This window comes from Leptodactylus fuscus, chromosome 11 (assembly GCF_031893055.1).
Source record: "Leptodactylus fuscus isolate aLepFus1 chromosome 11, aLepFus1.hap2, whole genome shotgun sequence".
In the NCBI taxonomy this organism is placed as follows: Eukaryota; Metazoa; Chordata; class Amphibia; order Anura; family Leptodactylidae; genus Leptodactylus; species Leptodactylus fuscus.
In genome coordinates this window covers 67,307,897-67,325,670 of record NC_134275.1, presented here as the reverse complement: position 1 = coordinate 67,325,670, position 17,774 = coordinate 67,307,897, and the positions used below count along the sequence as shown (strand labels likewise).

General features: G+C 45.1%; 1 protein-coding gene across 2 annotated transcripts in view; it reads right to left on the bottom strand.

Annotated features, from left to right (window-relative positions):
• The window catches only part of RNF128 (ring finger protein 128), an 81,578-nt gene that overhangs the window by 37,093 nt on the left and 26,711 nt on the right, over nucleotides 1-17,774 (bottom strand). The window contains exon 1 of one of the 2 annotated variants that reach the window (XM_075259058.1): nucleotides 1,790-2,309. The exons of the other annotated variant lie outside the window; for it this stretch is intronic. Within the exon in view, the coding sequence (XP_075115159.1) occupies nucleotides 1,790-2,237 (448 nt within the window). The 5' untranslated portion in view covers nucleotides 2,238-2,309. Of the gene's footprint in view, nucleotides 1-1,789; nucleotides 2,310-17,774 lie in introns of those variants that run through there. 2 annotated transcript variants of the gene reach the window in all.

Below are 17,774 nucleotides of genomic sequence, written 5' to 3'. Positions count from 1 at the left end.
AAGAAATGTCTGGTACCCACTGATTTCAATGGGGGACGTTTTTTTGGCCAGGACTCAGCCTTAGGCTGGGAAACTTGATCTGTATATCAGCTGAGTTTACCAGATCCAACCAGGCCCAGCTGAACTGATCTGATCTGCTGAATTAAGTTAGGCTGTGTTAGGGTAGAATTTTTCCGTTCCAAGCATGGCAGTGTGAAATTGGCCTAAACATGTATAGCCAGATATTATATTCATTGCATCCCAATATGACTTTGGGTCAAAGACCCTCCAACATTTCTAATGATCTGACAATACAGAGACATTTTGCTTCTTAGTCCATGGGACAAAATGTACTAATAGTCTGGAAAAATGACATGGAGTCCAACTTTATAGAACAAAATACCAATATATATGGATTAATCAGGGGCGCACCTTCAATGAGGCGATGGCCCGGGGTGGAACCTCATGGAATAAACAGGTGGGTGGCATAGTTTTAATCATCAGCTACTTATTGTGTAATTGCATCTACCAATGCTTCCTACTCACCTGTACACGCTCCTGTCCTAGCTGCCCTCCATTGCTACCTCTAGACGGCGCTCACTTACGTCACTGAAGAACTTCGGGATGCTACGTACAGTGTCCCCACATTTTTCAGTGTCAGCTAGAGCGCACCCTGGAGGCAGACCAGGACAGGCGAGTAAAAATGATCAGCCGCTACTTTGTGTGTGGGGGTAAAAAGGGGGTCAAACACTGCATGTGGGCTTTAAATAAAGGGGTTATACATAGAGGGGGTTAAAAAGAGGGTTATATACTGTGGACCATAAAAAAGGGTCAGATACTGTGGAGGTCTAGAAAAAGTGGGGTCATATACCATGTGAAGGGGGGGATGTATCGTGCGGTGAGCCACTAAAAGGGGCTTGTATACCATGTGGGCCAAATAAGTGTATTTTTGATCTGCCAATGGTGGGGCGTCTCCTAATTATGGAGGCAGCACCACGCAACCATACTGTATTTTATTTTCTATATTTCGCCTCAGGCAGCAGAGAGGCCAGGATCACCCCTGGGACTAGTGGCACACGTGACGTATGTGATTTGATTAAGGCGAAGGTCACACACAGCAAAAATCCTGCTGAATGTCAGTAGGGTTTTTGTTGTGCTTCACCTACAGACACGATGCTGACTAGTCTGCAGCAATTTCACCCAGTCTGCCCTAGCCTATTGGTGTTGCCCACCAGAGCCATAAGAGGTCTCAAGTACAAGCCCCTCACCACAAGACGCACATGCTCAGCTGCCACATCACTCACAATGGCTGCAAAATGGGGGTCATATTGTCTTAATTCTCAAGAGATGGAGGTCACGCCAATGAGATCCCCATCTATCCTATTGCTATAAATGCCTGAGATACCTTTTTAACCAATGAATACCAAATCATTTGCAGCTATGACACTTTTATATGTGGGGTAAGGGTTAACAAAGTGAAATCTCAGCCCATTTATGGCTATGACATATCAGAGTTTACACAACCAGCAGGTAGTAATACATATTAGAACTGATTTTGGACATTGGAATTGACTTTTGTAAAAATTAGGTCAGTGGGGGGCAGTAGCTAGACCACCCACCAATTTGCAGTGCTTGGCAATGGTGTCAGCGAAGAGGTCCACGTTTGGTGGACATGTTTTACAAGTGCTCTATTGCAATAACCAAGCCCTGTCACATGCTGTTCAGTCCTGGGAGAGATTATAATGCTATAAGTCTAAAACTACCTTTAATTATAGCAATGCTGGTGATCTGTAGGGTGATCTATACGTACCAGGATGAGACATTTCAAACACTCCATTGTCATTCCCTTCGTTGTTGAATATGACCACCGCTTTGGCTCCAGCCTCCGCCGCAGCTTTGATCTTTTCGCTAAATGTACAACCTCCTCTTTGTATAAGAGCGATCCAAGAATCTTTATAATTCTGGGGTACACTAAAGTTCAGATAGGGCGGGCACATTTGATTAGATGGGGAACCATGATGCTGTCTGTTTTTTGGTAAGACGACAAGTCCATAAGCTGTATCCACCGGCGAGTCGTGGCCGTAGACCCCAATCTCTCCCTCTTCCCAGAAGGAATTTTCGTTCATTATGTAGGTGTAGTTCACATTAGCTGTCCATAGAACATCAGCCACAGAGCCTTGTATTGCCAAACAGAGTAGCAGCACACTGTATTGGAGGTGATGCCAGGAGGTCTTGGCGCCGCTCAAAGAGAGCCTCATCTTGCCTTGAAGCAGAAACCAGGCAGGCGCTGGAGCCCAAACTGTGCTAGAAAGTATACTGTGACTACAGAATGACTGGGCTGTTTTGTTTGCATTGAGCCCTCCCTACCTGTTTCACCTGAGTCTAGGTACTGCGTGTATCCTCCCATGTAGGCAGGACTTCTTCTTAACCCTTGCTGGCTTGAAACTTGTTGAATAACTGCAGCTTAGTTTCTGTTCACCTTGTTCTAGAACTGCGCTCATTCCTAATCACTACAGACATTTGCATGTAGTAATGAGAATTCTGGAATTCTGCTAACTTATGTCTATTGACCGTCCTTGCACTAAAGTAACATCAGCCTTGGTGTTTAGCTAGTTAACCTGTAAAGCAATGGTGAATGCTGATTTTCAGAGACAGGCACCCCGATGCAAATACAGAGACACTGCAAATATAGGATGGGACTGGTTAGAAGCGAAGACAGACAGAAGACTCGTGTGTGTTGTATCAATATTAAGAAGATAAGTTCACACGGAATAGTTTGGAACTGATATTAAGGCAGATTCTGCCTCAAAATCGTCTCCAAATTCCTTCCTGAATTTGCATCCCATTGTTTTCTATGTAATGCAGCACTGGACTCTAAAAAACAGAAGTGTCCTGCTCGATCGTGCCACGGATCTCACAAGACGCACTTTGCAGATTAGCTTCATTTTATCTGAGGTTAATCAGGGAGTTAAAGTTGCGGCTGAAAATGGAGCAGAGTCTGAGATGTAAGGCCTCGTTCACATCTGCGTCGGTAATCCGTTCGGGGAAGTCTGCATGGGGATCCCTCGAATGGACTACCGAACACATTTGCAAGTGGTGTGCAGTGAAAGCACATGAACCCCATAGGCTATAATGGGGTCCGTGTGGTTACCTCGAGATCTCTGCATGAGTCATGCGGACAGGAAAGTAGATTGTGAACGCGACTTAAAAATGTCTAAGGCTCGATTCACATCTGCGTTCAGTATTCCATACGGGGAGTCTGCTTAGGGACCCCGCAAACGGAAACCTATACACATTAAAAAGCAGTTAGGTAAGAAATCACATGGACCCCATAGACTATAATGCAAGCAGCACTTTTCTCTCTCTGCATGTTTTGTGCGGAAACGGAGCGGAAACCACATGGACCCATTATAGTTTATGGGGTCCGTGTGGTTTTTTAGCCAACCACTTTTTTATACATATAGGTTTCCATTCGAGGGGTCCCCAAGCGTACTCCATGAACGGAATCCCATACGCAGATGTGTACCGGGGGTCAGGCCCTGCATAGCGAAAAAGAGTGGCAAAAAAACCCATGGTGGAAACACATTGCAGAGTTTCCTCATACACTTGTGGACTTTGTATATGGCTGAAACATCCCTGTAGTATCCCATATATGACATGTCCGTCTTATGCTATCCTCAGATACAGCAGCATAGATAACCTGACCGATCTGCTATTAATTTCTAAGCACAGTTCAGGCATTACACCCTGTGTCTAGTTCTTCTGAGAAACGACATAAGATTTTCCAATGCAAAGTGAACCGACTCAATCCTGAAAAGTAGCCATGCTGCCAGATTTGTGATTTAATATTCCGTGTGTTGACCTATTACGCTTTCATGTGCGTGAGTCAGCGCAGTTTAGGAAGGATTTGTATTTGTTCTCACCTTTAGAAAATAAAAGTGAACTTTAAAGGGAGTCTGTCAGCAGTAAATTAGCTATAAACCGTATCCCTGTGTCTGGTTAAGGTGATCCTACAGTTTCCAAGTATGTCTCTGTTATTCAGCTTTGGAGCCCCATTTTCATGTACATTGACATTTATATACAAATAAGGGAAAAATTACCTTCATTTGCACTGGAATAAAATGGTGATTTACATGAAAATGGGGCTGCAAAGCTGAATAAAGCTGAGTTCAGACGGAGTATTTTGGATCGGAATTTGACGTGGAGGCCGCTTCAGGTTCCGTTCCAAAATACGGGGCAGCCGCGACTGCATGCTGGTGCAGTGTACCGGCATCCAGTCACGGCACTGCGATCTGGATTAGGCCCAAATGAATGCGCCTAGTCGGGAGTGTCTTCAGGCGGATTCACGAGGCACAATCCACCTGAAGAATGAGCATGTCCATTCTTTTTTTACGGAGTCAGAACAAACAGCTCCCGGAAAAAGAAACGACCTTTGAAATCAATGGGAGCCGTCTTTTTGGTCATGATTTTGAGGTAGATACGGCCTCAAAATCCTGACCAAAATACCCCATGTGAACTCAGCCTAAGCATAAGTTCACATGGAGTTTTTTTAACTGGAATCTGAAGCAGAGGCTGCCTCAGGTTCCGGTCCAAAATACGGGTAGCTGCAACTGGACGCCGGTACAGGGCACCGGCATTCAGTCGCACACTCCGCTCCGGATTAGGTCCAAATAAATGGGCCTATTCGGGAGGGAGTGTCTTCAGGCGGATGTCGCGAGGCGAATGAGCATCTTGCTTCTTTTTCTGGGATCCGGAACAAACGGCTCCCGGAAAAAAGAGCTGACATCAATTTCAATGGTAGCCGTCTTCTTGGTCAGGATTTTGAGGTGGATATGGCCTCAAAATCCTGACCAAAAAACCCCGTGTGAGCTTACCCTCACAGATACATATTATCAAGGTGCTGGGATTAGGTTTATAGCCAATTTACTGCTAACAGACTCCCTTCCATAGAAATATATAGTTGAAGTTTTACAGTATACATTTATAGCTCACAGATTCCCTATAATTTAGTGTTACCCTGGGCCATATGGGGCACATTCATTATAATCTGTGCTTTATATGCTGGTGGCCCGATCAGTACTGCTATATGGCACTATTATTTTGGACCATACAGCCTCCCTTAAAGTCTGCACTAAGACAAGATTAATCATTTTGCCCCACTGTCCTCCATGTTCCCTTGCCTTCATATAGAAGGAAATCTTATTAAAGTAATGAGCTAGTTAGAGATTTTTTAGAATAATTTTTTTCCTTTAGCTCAGAACCTCAGCAGAGACGCGAGAAAACAAGAAACTGAAATAAGACAGGATCAACCTGTCATCCAATTATACAAGATAAAAGAGACTATTTACGCTCATTATGACACCGAGAAAAGTTTCTGTGAACACCCTAGTTAATTCAAGTGAGACAATCTAAAAAATATCTTCACTTTACCAGGACAGGATCAGATGTACAGACTTGTTTTATGTGATTATTTGTATTACAATGTGAAACTAGTGTTCGTCTCTCCATCATTTGGGGCCACATGGGGACCCAAAAGACCGAGAGCCCATTTGCTAAAAAAAGCGGTTACCTGCAGACCCCATAGCCGGTTACTGGAAACATTGGGGGTTCGTTATCTGCAAACCGTCAGGAAAATTATTATATCCTGGGATCTCTTCAATCCCCAAGGTAGAATAAGTGGAGGCCCAAGCAAGGTGGGAGGCATCATGCACCCAGAGACCCCATGCCTTCTAGGAGACATCACGCACCTAGAGACCTCATGCCTTCTAGGAGACATCATGCACCCAGAGACCCCATGCCTTCTAGGAGACATCACGCACCCAGAGACCCCATGCCTTCTAGGAGACATCATGCACCCAGAGACCCCATGCCTTCTAGGAGACATCACGCACCCAGAGACCCCATGCCTTCTAGGAGACATCACGCACCCAGAGACCCCATGCCTTCTAGGAGACATCATGCACCCAGAGACCCCATGCCTTCTAGGAGACATCATGCACCCAGAGACCCCATGCCTTCTAGGAGACATCACGCACCTAGAGACCTCATGCCTTCTAGGAGACATCATGCACCCAGAGACCCATGCCTTCTAGGAGACATCATGCACCCAGAGACCCATGCCTTCTAGGAGACATCATGCACCCAGAGACCCCATGCCTTCTAGGAGACATCACGCACCCAGAGACCCCATGCCTTCTAGGAGACATCATGCACCCAGAGACCCCATGCCTTCTAGGAGACATCACGCACCCAGAGACCCCATGCCTTCTAGGAGACATCATGCACCCAGAGACCCCATGCCTTCTAGGAGACATCATGCACCCAGAGACCCCATGCCTTCTAGGAGACATCACGCACCCAGAGACCCCATGCCTTCTAGGAGACATCATGCACCCAGAGACCCCATGCCTTCTAGGAGACATCATGCACCCAGAGACCCCATGCCTTCTAGGAGACATCACACACCTAGAGACCTCATGCCTTCTAGGAGACATCATGCACCCAGAGACCCATGCCTTCTAGGAGACATCATGCACCCAGAGACCCATGCCTTCTAGGAGACATCACGCACCCAGAGACCCCATGCCTTCTAGGAGACATCACGCACCCAGAGACCCCATGCCTTCTAGGAGACATCATGCACCCAGAGACCCCATGCCTTCTAGGAGACATCACGCACCCAGAGACCCCATGCCTTCTAGGAGACATCATGCACCCAGAGACCCCATGCCTTCTAGGAGACATCATGCACCCAGAGACCCCATGCCTTCTAGGAGACATCATGCACCCAGAGACCCATGCCTTCTAGGAGACATCATGCACCCAGAGACCCATGCCTTCTAGGAGACATCACGCACCCAGAGACCCCATGCCTTCTAGGAGACATCACGCACCCAGAGACCCCATGCCTTCTAGGAGACATCATGCACCCAGAGACCCCATGCCTTCTAGGAGACATCACGCACCCAGAGACCCCATGCCTTCTAGGAGACATCATGCACCCAGAGACCCCATGCCTTCTAGGAGACATCATGCACCCAGAGACCCCATGCCTTCTAGGAGACATCATGCACCCAGAGACCCCATGCCTTCTAGGAGACATCACGCACCCAGAGACCCCATGCCTTCTAGGAGACATCATGCACCCAGAGACCCCATGCCTTCTAGGAGACATCACGCACCCAGAGACCCCATGCCTTCTAGGAGACATCATGCACCCAGAGACCCCATGCCTTCTAGGAGACATCATGCACCCAGAGGACCCATGCCTTCTAGGAGACATCATGCACCCAGAGACCCCATGCCTTCTAGGAGACATCACGCACCTAGAGACCCATGCCTTCTAGGAGACATCACGCACCTAGAGACCCCATGCCTTCTAGGAGACATCATGCACCCAGAGACCCCATGCCTTCTAGGAGACATCACGCACCCAGAGACCCCATGCCTTCTAGGAGACATCATGCACCCAGAGACCCCATGCCTTCTAGGAGACATCACGCACCTAGAGACCCCATGCCTTCTAGGAGACATCATGCACCCAGAGACCCCATGCCTTCTAGGAGACATCATGCACCCAGAGACCCCATGCCTTCTAGGAGACATCATGCACCTAGAGACCCCATGCCTTCTAGGAGACATCATGCACCCAGAGACCCATGCCTCCTAGGAGACATCATGCACCCAGAGATACTGTTGAGGCCTTTGATTGGGCCTCAGTGGTCACATGGGGTGCTCCGAGCATTATGACATTAGGCCTCATTAGTGACCCCAGGCGCATAATGTCACCTAAGGAGCCAGAAAAGGATCAAGAGGAGGCCCAGAAGAGATGAGGGAAGGTGAGTATAAATGTTATTGTTTTACACCTCACCAGGAGGTCTGAAGACACCCCAGGGTATAATAATTTCAAGTTCAGACCAAAACAAACCTTGTGGTCAACTTGTCTGAACCAAGACAAAGTGAGCTTTCAGAGGTTTCCAAAGTTATAGTATCAGAGATGCCTCTTAGTCTGGGGACATAAGGTTAGGCCTGGTTCACATCTGCGTTCAATATTCCATTTGGGGACCCCTCGAACGGAATACCAAAAGCATTAAAAAGCGGTGAGCTTAGAAACCACACGAACCCCATAATAACATGCGGAAAGAAAAAAACTTCATGAAGTACTTTCCTGTCCACATGACTCGTGCAGACACTGTGCGGAAAACTCACGGACTCCATTATAGTCTATGGGGTTTGTGTGCTTTCATCGCTCACTGCTTGTCAATGCGTTCGGTATGTGCCTAGTTTACGTTGAGGTCTGATCGCAAATCTCGCGCGTGCGCCAGTAGTCCGTGTGCCGTTGCTGAAATCTCTGCTAACTTATAGCAGGCTTAATTTTAGTCATCATGGATTTGCTTTGAGCCAAGATTTGACATGTGTATAAAAGCATTAAAACCTGACATGAAAACTGCACTATGTGAACATGGCCTGCTAAAAACAAATATACAAGCACATTAATACAGTGGGGCACATTCAGTACTATGCCATTCACTAATGAGTAATGAATGTGTAAGTATGTACACCAAATTTATTAAGGGTGCAAAACATTTTCTAGATCGAAAAGTTTTCCAACAGTCCGCATGATTCGTGCAGAGATCTGGCGGCAAGCATACGGACCCCATTATAGTCTATGGGGTCCATGTGCTTTCATTGCACAGCGCTTGCAAATGCGTTCGGTATTCCGTTTGTGGGGGTCCCCATGCAGACTTCCCAAACGGATTACCAAACACAGATGTGAACGAAGGGGTCACTCATTGTGATCTAAAGTTGCAGAATTGCCAATGAGACTTAGGGTAAGTGCACATGTAGTTTTTTGGATTGGAACTTGAGGCGCAGGCTGCCTCAGATTCCGATCCAAAAGCCAGGTGAATGAAAGCCGGTGCACTGCACGGCATCCAGCCGTGTGCTACGCTCCAGATTAGGACCAATGAATGGGCCTAGATAGGAGGAGGGAGTTTCTTCAGGCTGAATCGCGACGCCTGAAAACCCTGACTGAAAAAACCCATGTGAACTTACCCTAACACATTCTGCACCTAAAACCCGAAGCATAAAGCAAGCTGCATTGCAGATTTTAAACCCACAGCATGTCAATGCACAGGCTGCAGAAACAGCCACAGTAAAAACCGTACAATTTCATTTTTTTCTTTTTTTTTCTTTTTTTTGCTGTAGTGGCCTGCAGGAGAATTTCAGCACCTTGTAAGCCCTGTTTCCCCAGCCTATGGCCATAATCACACTTATGGGTTTCTTGACCCTGTGCTGTCCATCATCAGGGAGAAAACAAGGGCATTCGCTACTTTTTCACAGATCCAGTTTTCACTGCCCTGATTTGCCCAATGTCAACGGGTCAGAAACAAAAATATATGTTCAGGGGTGTGCGACTCGGGCGTAGAAAACAGCTGAGAATAGACAGGTTCATGTGAATATAGCCTAAAGGATCTTCTGTGCTAATACACCCTTTTCACAGCATAATAATAAAAAGGGAACCAAATAGTTTCCTTTGGTTTTCCACTGACATTTCTACACTACAAAACAGGTTCAACCAGTTTTACTTACTCTGGAAGGGCGAGAAAGGTTTTGTTTTACGTCTGGTTTTCCTGCCCCCAAATTAAATTATAAAGATACGGACCAGAGCAGGATAGATCTGGATGAAATGTAGACACATACACTAGACAAAAAAAAATCTAATAAAATTGTTAGATTCTGACAGATCTCTAAAAATATTTGGTTGGTCATGTGATCATGTTTGGCCTATACATATCTTATGAGTAATATACAATGTGTAGTAAAATAACCTGTTTTTTGACGATTTGTTTCATTCATAATAAAGGAACAATTTATTGAGAAACTAATGCAATGGTGACAACCAAGATGGCGCTGCTTCCTTTATTAATTGTAGCCTGGAAGTTGCATTTAACGTTAAGGAATTGTTCCATATGGATGTCATTGAAGGATGTTCCCTGTTTGGCCAGGGTTCTATATAGTACAACAGCACGCCGATTCTTCAGTGGCAACATAGCTAACGCTAGCTTCACACCAGCTTTGGGGGTTCCGTTCTTCGGGTCCACTTGGGGATCCAAAAAAAAAAAGGAAACCCAATCCACTTAAAAAGCATTTACCCATGGAAAACTACAGACCCCATAGCCTATAATGGGGTCCGCTGGGTTTCCACCTGTTTTCTGCCCAAAAAATGCAGAGAGAAAAGTCCTGCTTGCATTTTCAAGCGGAGAGGGGGTCAGAATCCCAGAATGGTCACCGAACGTAGGTTTGACCGAATCCTAAGTCCTGTTCAGATTAGCGGTTTATATTCCCTTCTGGTGGGAGTTGTAATGTCAATCTACGGCAGTTTGGTGTAGTTTGGTGTAGGTTTCCATTCTGGCGCTAGGACATACGAATACATTTACATTTACAGATATGTTATCATTTATTTCCTTATATACATATTCCACATAAGGCTTGTGCTCATATATACAGAGCTTACATCTAGTCTCCCTTGTGTATTACAATCCGTTTCATAACTACATTATTTAACTGAAGGTTAATGAACTATGGAAAGAGCATGTAATAATAGCATACGTCACTGCTTGCTTAGTACATGTCTGTATCATTGAATTTACATAAGGGATAAATGATTCTGAGGTTACAGCCCCACGTAGCCAAAGACCTCGGCGAAAATGCATTGCGGTTTTTCCCATAGCGCTTTTCACAGAAAGTCTGCAGAGTTTTCCTCTTTCTTCTTCCATTTTACCCATATGGAAACCGCTGGTGTTTTCGTAGGTATAATTGACGCATTGGTTTTGGAAATTGCAGTGTTTTTGCTGCAGTTTTTTTTCTGCAATGTGTGGATGGGATTGGCCGGAACCCATCCACTTTGCAGGGACTTTAATACACTGTGGTTTTTGCCATGTGGGACTTCAGCCTGAAAGGGGTTTTCCAGGACTAAACTGTTGCTGACTTGTACACTGTCTACCAATAAGTATTTGGACACCTGTGATAGAATAGAAAAACAGCATTTATTCCTATTCAATAGTTGGTAGACCCCAGCAGATGCTTCCTTACGGATGGTATTGAGCGACACAATACTCCTGGATGCCTGGTGAGACTCCTGGTATATGTGAGCCATCGGTTGGATGCAGTTTCTCTGGCCAGCACTCGTCAGTCTCTATCTCCCGGTTTCAGGGGTCTGCCGACTCGGGGCACATTCTGATAATGTCCGTTCACCTTCCACTTCGTAATCACATAGGCCACTGTCGATTTTGAGTAATTCAGTTCACTTGCTATGTCCCTTAATGATCGATCATTTCTTTGGTACCCCACAATTACCCCTTTCTCGAAATCAGACAACTTTACACTTTGTGGCATCTTGCATGTGACTAATGCCAATGTTGTTTCCTATTTAACGGCGGAAGGCGTAACGTACATCACGACCACAGATATTTGCATGGTTGTCGGCATGATATATCCCCTGTTTACATATCCTGTTTCTATACAGATCCAGTGTTGCTAAACTCTACTCACACTGGTCAGACAAGCCCATTAAGGGAATAGGATTATAATCCTCAGAAAGTGTTTCGACACGTGAGAAAAGGAAGAAGAAGTCTAGGAAACACGTAGCACAAGGAAGAGAGCAATTGTCTTAAACATTTGTAATCCCATGGATCATTGTGGTAGAACAAGTCAATTGTCTCCCTCGAAGGTCTGTTACACAAATCTTGAGGACATGGACTCTGTGGTGTTATACAATGTGGACTTTTTCATATCGTAATGGAAAAATGGAAGCCTTATGCAAGAGATGACATTTCTACATCTTATCAGTGGTTAGATATGTCATGTGGATGACTCCTTAAAGGACATAACGCGCAGGCTCCATAAGTTCTGTGCTTGGCTGTGGCCGGCCCGTCCTGCCTCTTACCTGTTTATTGCGTTACATAAGGATTTGCTGTAACTAGGTCATAGGACACTAAGTCTGACTTTTAGCTGGCAGATAAACCACAAAATTTTAGGTTTCCTATATTATATACATTACTATAACTGGCAAGAGGTTTTTAGATGAGTAATTTATGCGTCATGCCAGGGATTAGTATAATCTGCATTATAGATCAAACTAGCAAGTCTGCACTAATACATCATCTAGGTACAATGGGAGATCCTTCTTAGACTCAGGTCAAGTTGCTACCATGTTTATAACCTAAGGTCTTATATATTTTTTTTCTCTGAAAAAAGGGCTAGGGCTTATTTTTGTAGTAGGTCTTATTTTTTTTCCCCATGAACAACGATCACACATTTGATCACATTTTATTTTGATTTTTATCACAGGCAAAACAGCGAAAGAACCGCAGTTCGGAACTTTACATTTTTTTCCCCACTATGGCATTCACTGTACATGAAAAATATTTTTATAAATTTGTAGACCAGGAATTTTTGGACACATGAATACCTAATGTATATGTAATATTTTAGTTTTATATGCATTCTATTGGTAGTGGGGAGGACTTTATGTTTTTATTATTATTTTTATTTGTTTTATTATTTATTATTTATTTTTTTATGTTTTTATATTATTTTATTATTTTTTTACTATTTTATTAACCCCTCCCCAGGGGACTTGAACTTGCAATCGTGCCATAGACTGCAAGACAACTGTATTGCAGTCTATGGCAAATTCACTACATTACTATTGAGGCTGGTCATAGACTAGCCTCAATAGTAATATTCCTATGACAGGCCTTGGGAACCTGGGAGCAGGCCTGCAACGGTAAAGGCATGGGGCCAGTGAGAACTGGCTCCGGGGACAATTGTGCTGCTTTGGGAAGGGGGTACATTACAGCAGAGACCTGGTACAGTAGCTATGGTGGCCGGTCTGCAGTAGAGTGACCGCCATCTTTTAGGACCCGAAATCCGTCGGCAGAAGTCAGGAAGCGGTTAAACCCAACTGTAGCTAGGGATTATTTTCAGAGAGGGGTTTATTTTTGGACAGTCATGGTGGTAGATGGTTCTGTCTACTGTATATGGGATGCAATTAGTTTTGTAGACCAGAACAGAGGAGCAAAGTGTTGTTGGTTATGCAATTTCTTTCTGTTGCTGTATGTGTGTGCACTGTAGTGTAGTTGTTACAGCATCTCAGAAGATATTATATATATATATATATATATATATATATATATATATATATATATCCATAGCACTGCAGGTCGGACTCTGGCATGCAGTCTCTAGGTCATGCAATTGTATCCCTTAGCTGTATCATTTACTGCTTTGTGTAAACACAGAGTAACAAAGCTAATCTTTATGACTAATCTGCATTCCATGTTACAGGGTTTGCTGCATATCTCTGACTACACCTACTATATCAGCTGACTACATACATTAATTGTATACAATCCCAAAAAAGAATGTACAGGAGCCCTAAATAGACTGGAACATCCATAATGGATGAACAATGGATACCCGTAACATTTAAATGTAAATGGTAAACCACATATGTATTGGTTGTTACACTGATTGTAATGGAAATTACTCTGTATCTATTACATATGTAGAAATATGTTACCTAAAGCATGTGTAAATGACCGCGGCCGCCCCATGACTTGCTCCAAATCCTGGATCACCCCTTTAATCTTCATGTAATGTACTGTCATGACCTGATTGCGTGTGTGTGTTGGTGTATGTTTCTGTCGGGGATTCGATACGGGCTTCTGTGATCGGCTGCTGGGTTCCCTACCATTGAGCCATCAGTGTGTACATGGTGTTCTGGTCTTCTGAACACACTTGGGGTTATAAGTGTAACCTCAGGTGTTATGTATTGCCATTATCCTATGGAAGGAGGCCTTTATTAGGCAGAGGGCTGTCTCCACCAGTTGCTGGTTTTCATGGTCCCAACTTAGAATTCTTGGCCTTAGGAGGAGGAGGAGGAGGAGGAGTGTTCTGCTTGTGCTTACAGACTAGAAAGGAGTTTGAGTGTTGTTTGTGTGTGAGTTGGTTTTTTCCCTCCACACTTCTACTCTGCCCTGCCCTTCACGTCTGTTTGTTTGGCACTGTCTGGTTGTTTGAGGTGGGTTCCAGTTTATTTTACCCCAGTCTCGTGTTTACCCTTTCCTCACCTCTCCACTGTCCCTCTCCTCATTCCTCTTGTTTTGTACTCTGTTGTGCTGCGTGTCAGTTGTCCAGCACCTCCCGTCCTGTTTGTTTGTCCGCAGCTGCACCTTTATTTCTGCAGGGGTCACCATCCTAGAATCCCCAGTCCCTAGCTTCTTGCAGCTCTTGCCCTGTCTGTCTGTCTGTCAGGTCTTCGTGCTAGAGAGCCAGGAGTCGTCGGGGCCAAGGTTAGCTTGGAGACAGCTGACCACCACCCGTAGGCAGGGCCTAGCTAGCCACCGTAGTGCCAGGGATAGTCTCCTTCCCGTCTCCTTAGCGGTGCAATCTGCAGCCTGGAATCTGTGTCTGGACTCTGACACGAACGTGACATGTACTATACATATGTATTTGTCTTGCTCTTATAATATAGATACATAAACTGGCAATAACTTGACACATTGATATAAGGACATGACACTATACATAGGTCTACGTCCCGCTTTCATGATATGGAGACAATAACCTGACATATCAAGACTCCACAATTCAGAAACTGCAAGTGTGTTTATCTAAGGCTAGGTTCATACCTGGCCCGATTTCTGTTCAGGGATTTAATTTCCCATTTCCAAAGAACGGAAACCCCAACGTAGGTGTAAACCTAGTATCTTTGGGCTTTTACCAGCTTTAATTTACACAAAACTCATTGTGAGCTCACATGTACTATATTTTTCTTACTAATGTGCAATACTATTACATAGGTTGTTGCTTTGTGTAAGCATGTAGCCTCCCAGAAGGGGTAATGTGTCTCATTTGGGAGAGACAGGTACAGGGACTTATTAGACCATCCGTGCCCTGCTAAGAATTCTGGGTAAGGAATAGGTAAATAAGACCTCCTAGGGAAAAAAGAGGGATTTCTTCTTAGCACCACTTTTTGGAAGGTAACTCCCTAAAGATTAATACCTGGGTTTCAAAAAAAAATTAAGGGCATAATCTGGGAGTAATATCCAAGCCAGAATAAATCCTACAAAAGGAAAAGTTTCCCATTCACAGCTGTTTCCTGTTTTTCTGAAAGTCCAGGACTGTGCCTGCTGTCACCCATGTGCCAAAAGTATACAGGCATGCAGGCTATCACAAGCCCAGGTCCCCAACCCTTCGAGTAAGAAGGCCCTAAGAGGGTGGGACTGTGGTTTTCCCATGCCGAAGCAAAGGAGACCCAACTTATTCCTGACCTCCACATGGGCTCATTGTACTACCAGTAGTCTTCAGCTAGTTGGGCTTGGGCTACAGGGGACAAGGGAACCTAATGACCACACTCCTAGACTTTGGGAGGATCCCAAAAGGGCAACCGTATCCTGTGACAAATACATAAATGACATAAGTGAGAAGAATGCTTATAGTACAGTCTCGTCTTCCCACCGGATCTATGAAAATTCCTCACTGCGGGGGCAGAAGACCAAGCAAAGAAAGGGGAGCGCTCACAAGCTGTGAGAGATGAAGTGCAGTGTCTCCGATTCAGGGGGATCCCATCCCCATTGAGTTCAGGCACACCAGGAGTCACCTTCCCCTGGGGCGCTTCAGCACCTTGGACTTTAATGCATTGATCCGGCATTGATCCTTCCATACCATTGTTTGGTTTTCTGCTCTCCATCCCTGGCATCTTGTTACCCCTAATGCAATGGGTCACCACTTCCACTGGCGGAGGTACTCACTGACCAAGGATAAGAACAGATCATGAACTTGAGAAGAGATGCCAAGAATTCTGGGTTAGGAATGTGTTAGGAGGAAAATCCCATTTTTCACTAATGTGGACTTATTTGCATATTCCTTACCCATAATATTTAGCAGAGCATGCATGGTCTAACAAGTCCCTGTACCATAGTCTTCATAATGAGAAAAATTACCCCTTCTGACCCACATCGAGACCTCTGACACAGCCAGTCAGTCCCCTACTCTGCACCGATGAAAGGTGAAATCCTACTAACAGCTGCCTGCACATGGTTCCCTCTTCCTTTTGGAGGAAACATAGCGGTTTAGCCATTATTCCCAGAACATGTCCTTAGATTTTATGATTTTTTTTTTCTTAAGAAATCCTGGCTTAATCCATAGGAACCTCCCTTCCATATGGTGTTGCTAGGAACACGTACCTATTTTCCACCAATGAGGTCTTATTTGTATATTCCTTATGTAGTCCTTGGAACGCATATTACTATATACGTAGGTTGTCAGCTGGCTCCCTCTACTGGCTGATCATTGGTAAAACATGAGAAGGACTGTAGTATGGTAACTCCTAAATATAAAATGGGGTTAAAGGTGTAACCTGATTAACTCCTGCAGCATGTACATGTGGGGTTACATGAAACGTAATCTCATTGCCTACTATGATGTCTTGAGACAAACTCAAAACTTGAATAAGACAACCAATGTGGCTACCATGTAATCCTTGTTCTACTTGCAGTGGCGTAACTAGCAAAGACTAGGCCCCCCAGCAACCCCTTTCCTGGTTCCCACACAGTATAACAACCCATTTACACACACTATAATGCCCCAAAGTGGCCTCTAGATATTATAATATCCCATACCGGCCCCTACAAACAGTATAATGTCCTATAACAGCCCCGCCACACAGTATAATGTCCCACCGTGGCTCCTGCACACAGTATAATGTCCCACCATGGCCCCTACACACAATATAATGTCCCATAGCAGCCCCTCCACACAGTATAATGTCCCACCGGGGCCCTCCACACAGTATAATGTCCCACCGTGGCTCCTGCACACAGTATAATGTCCCACCATGGCCCCTACACACAATATAATGTCCCATAGCAGCCCCTCCACACAGTATAATGTCCCACCGTGGCTCCTGCACACAGTATAATGTCCCGCCGTGGCCCCTGCACACAGTATAATGTCCCACCGGGGCCCTGCACACAGTATTATCCCCCATAGTGGCCCCTCCACACAGTATAATGTCTCACCATGGCCCCTCCACACAGTATTATACCCCACAGTGGCCCCTGCACACACTATTGTGCCCCATTTTGGACCACCCATGAACAATTATTATACTCTGTGTTCTTTTCAGACCCCACAGTATAATGATTGGAGATCCAGGGTGGGGACAAACATAGAAAACACTGTTACTTACCTCTTCCTGGCTCCAGTGCAGTCTATCGCTACTTTCAGTTCCCTTCAATGTTGGATCAGATGTCACGAAGAATAATGACGCCGGCCTGGCCCGTGTGAAGTCTGGGACATCATCAAAGAGATCAGAAGACTGCCAGAGCACAGGAGAAGTAAGTAAGATTTGTTTTTATGTTCCCTCACCTCCCCCGGGTTTCCGATCATTATACTCTGGGGTGTGAAAAGACCCCCTGAGTATAATGATAGTGTTTTTGGGTTCCCCGGGGTGCGGCCTCACTTACTGATCCCTGCTCCTGCTCATAGTCTTCTACACTTCCCAGGCGGCCGTGAGCAGGAGCGAGGATCAATAAGTAAATACAACCTGTTACCTGATATGGTTACCCCAGCAGCTACCATTGCTACTCGGGTATTTACACCACTTACACCTTGGCTTTGGGACCACCATGAAGCTGTCTGATGGGACTGTTTGTATGAACAATCCCAACATTAATAACTAAACTACCTGATCAGGGGGCCGCACGCAGATGTGAACCCGGCCTTAG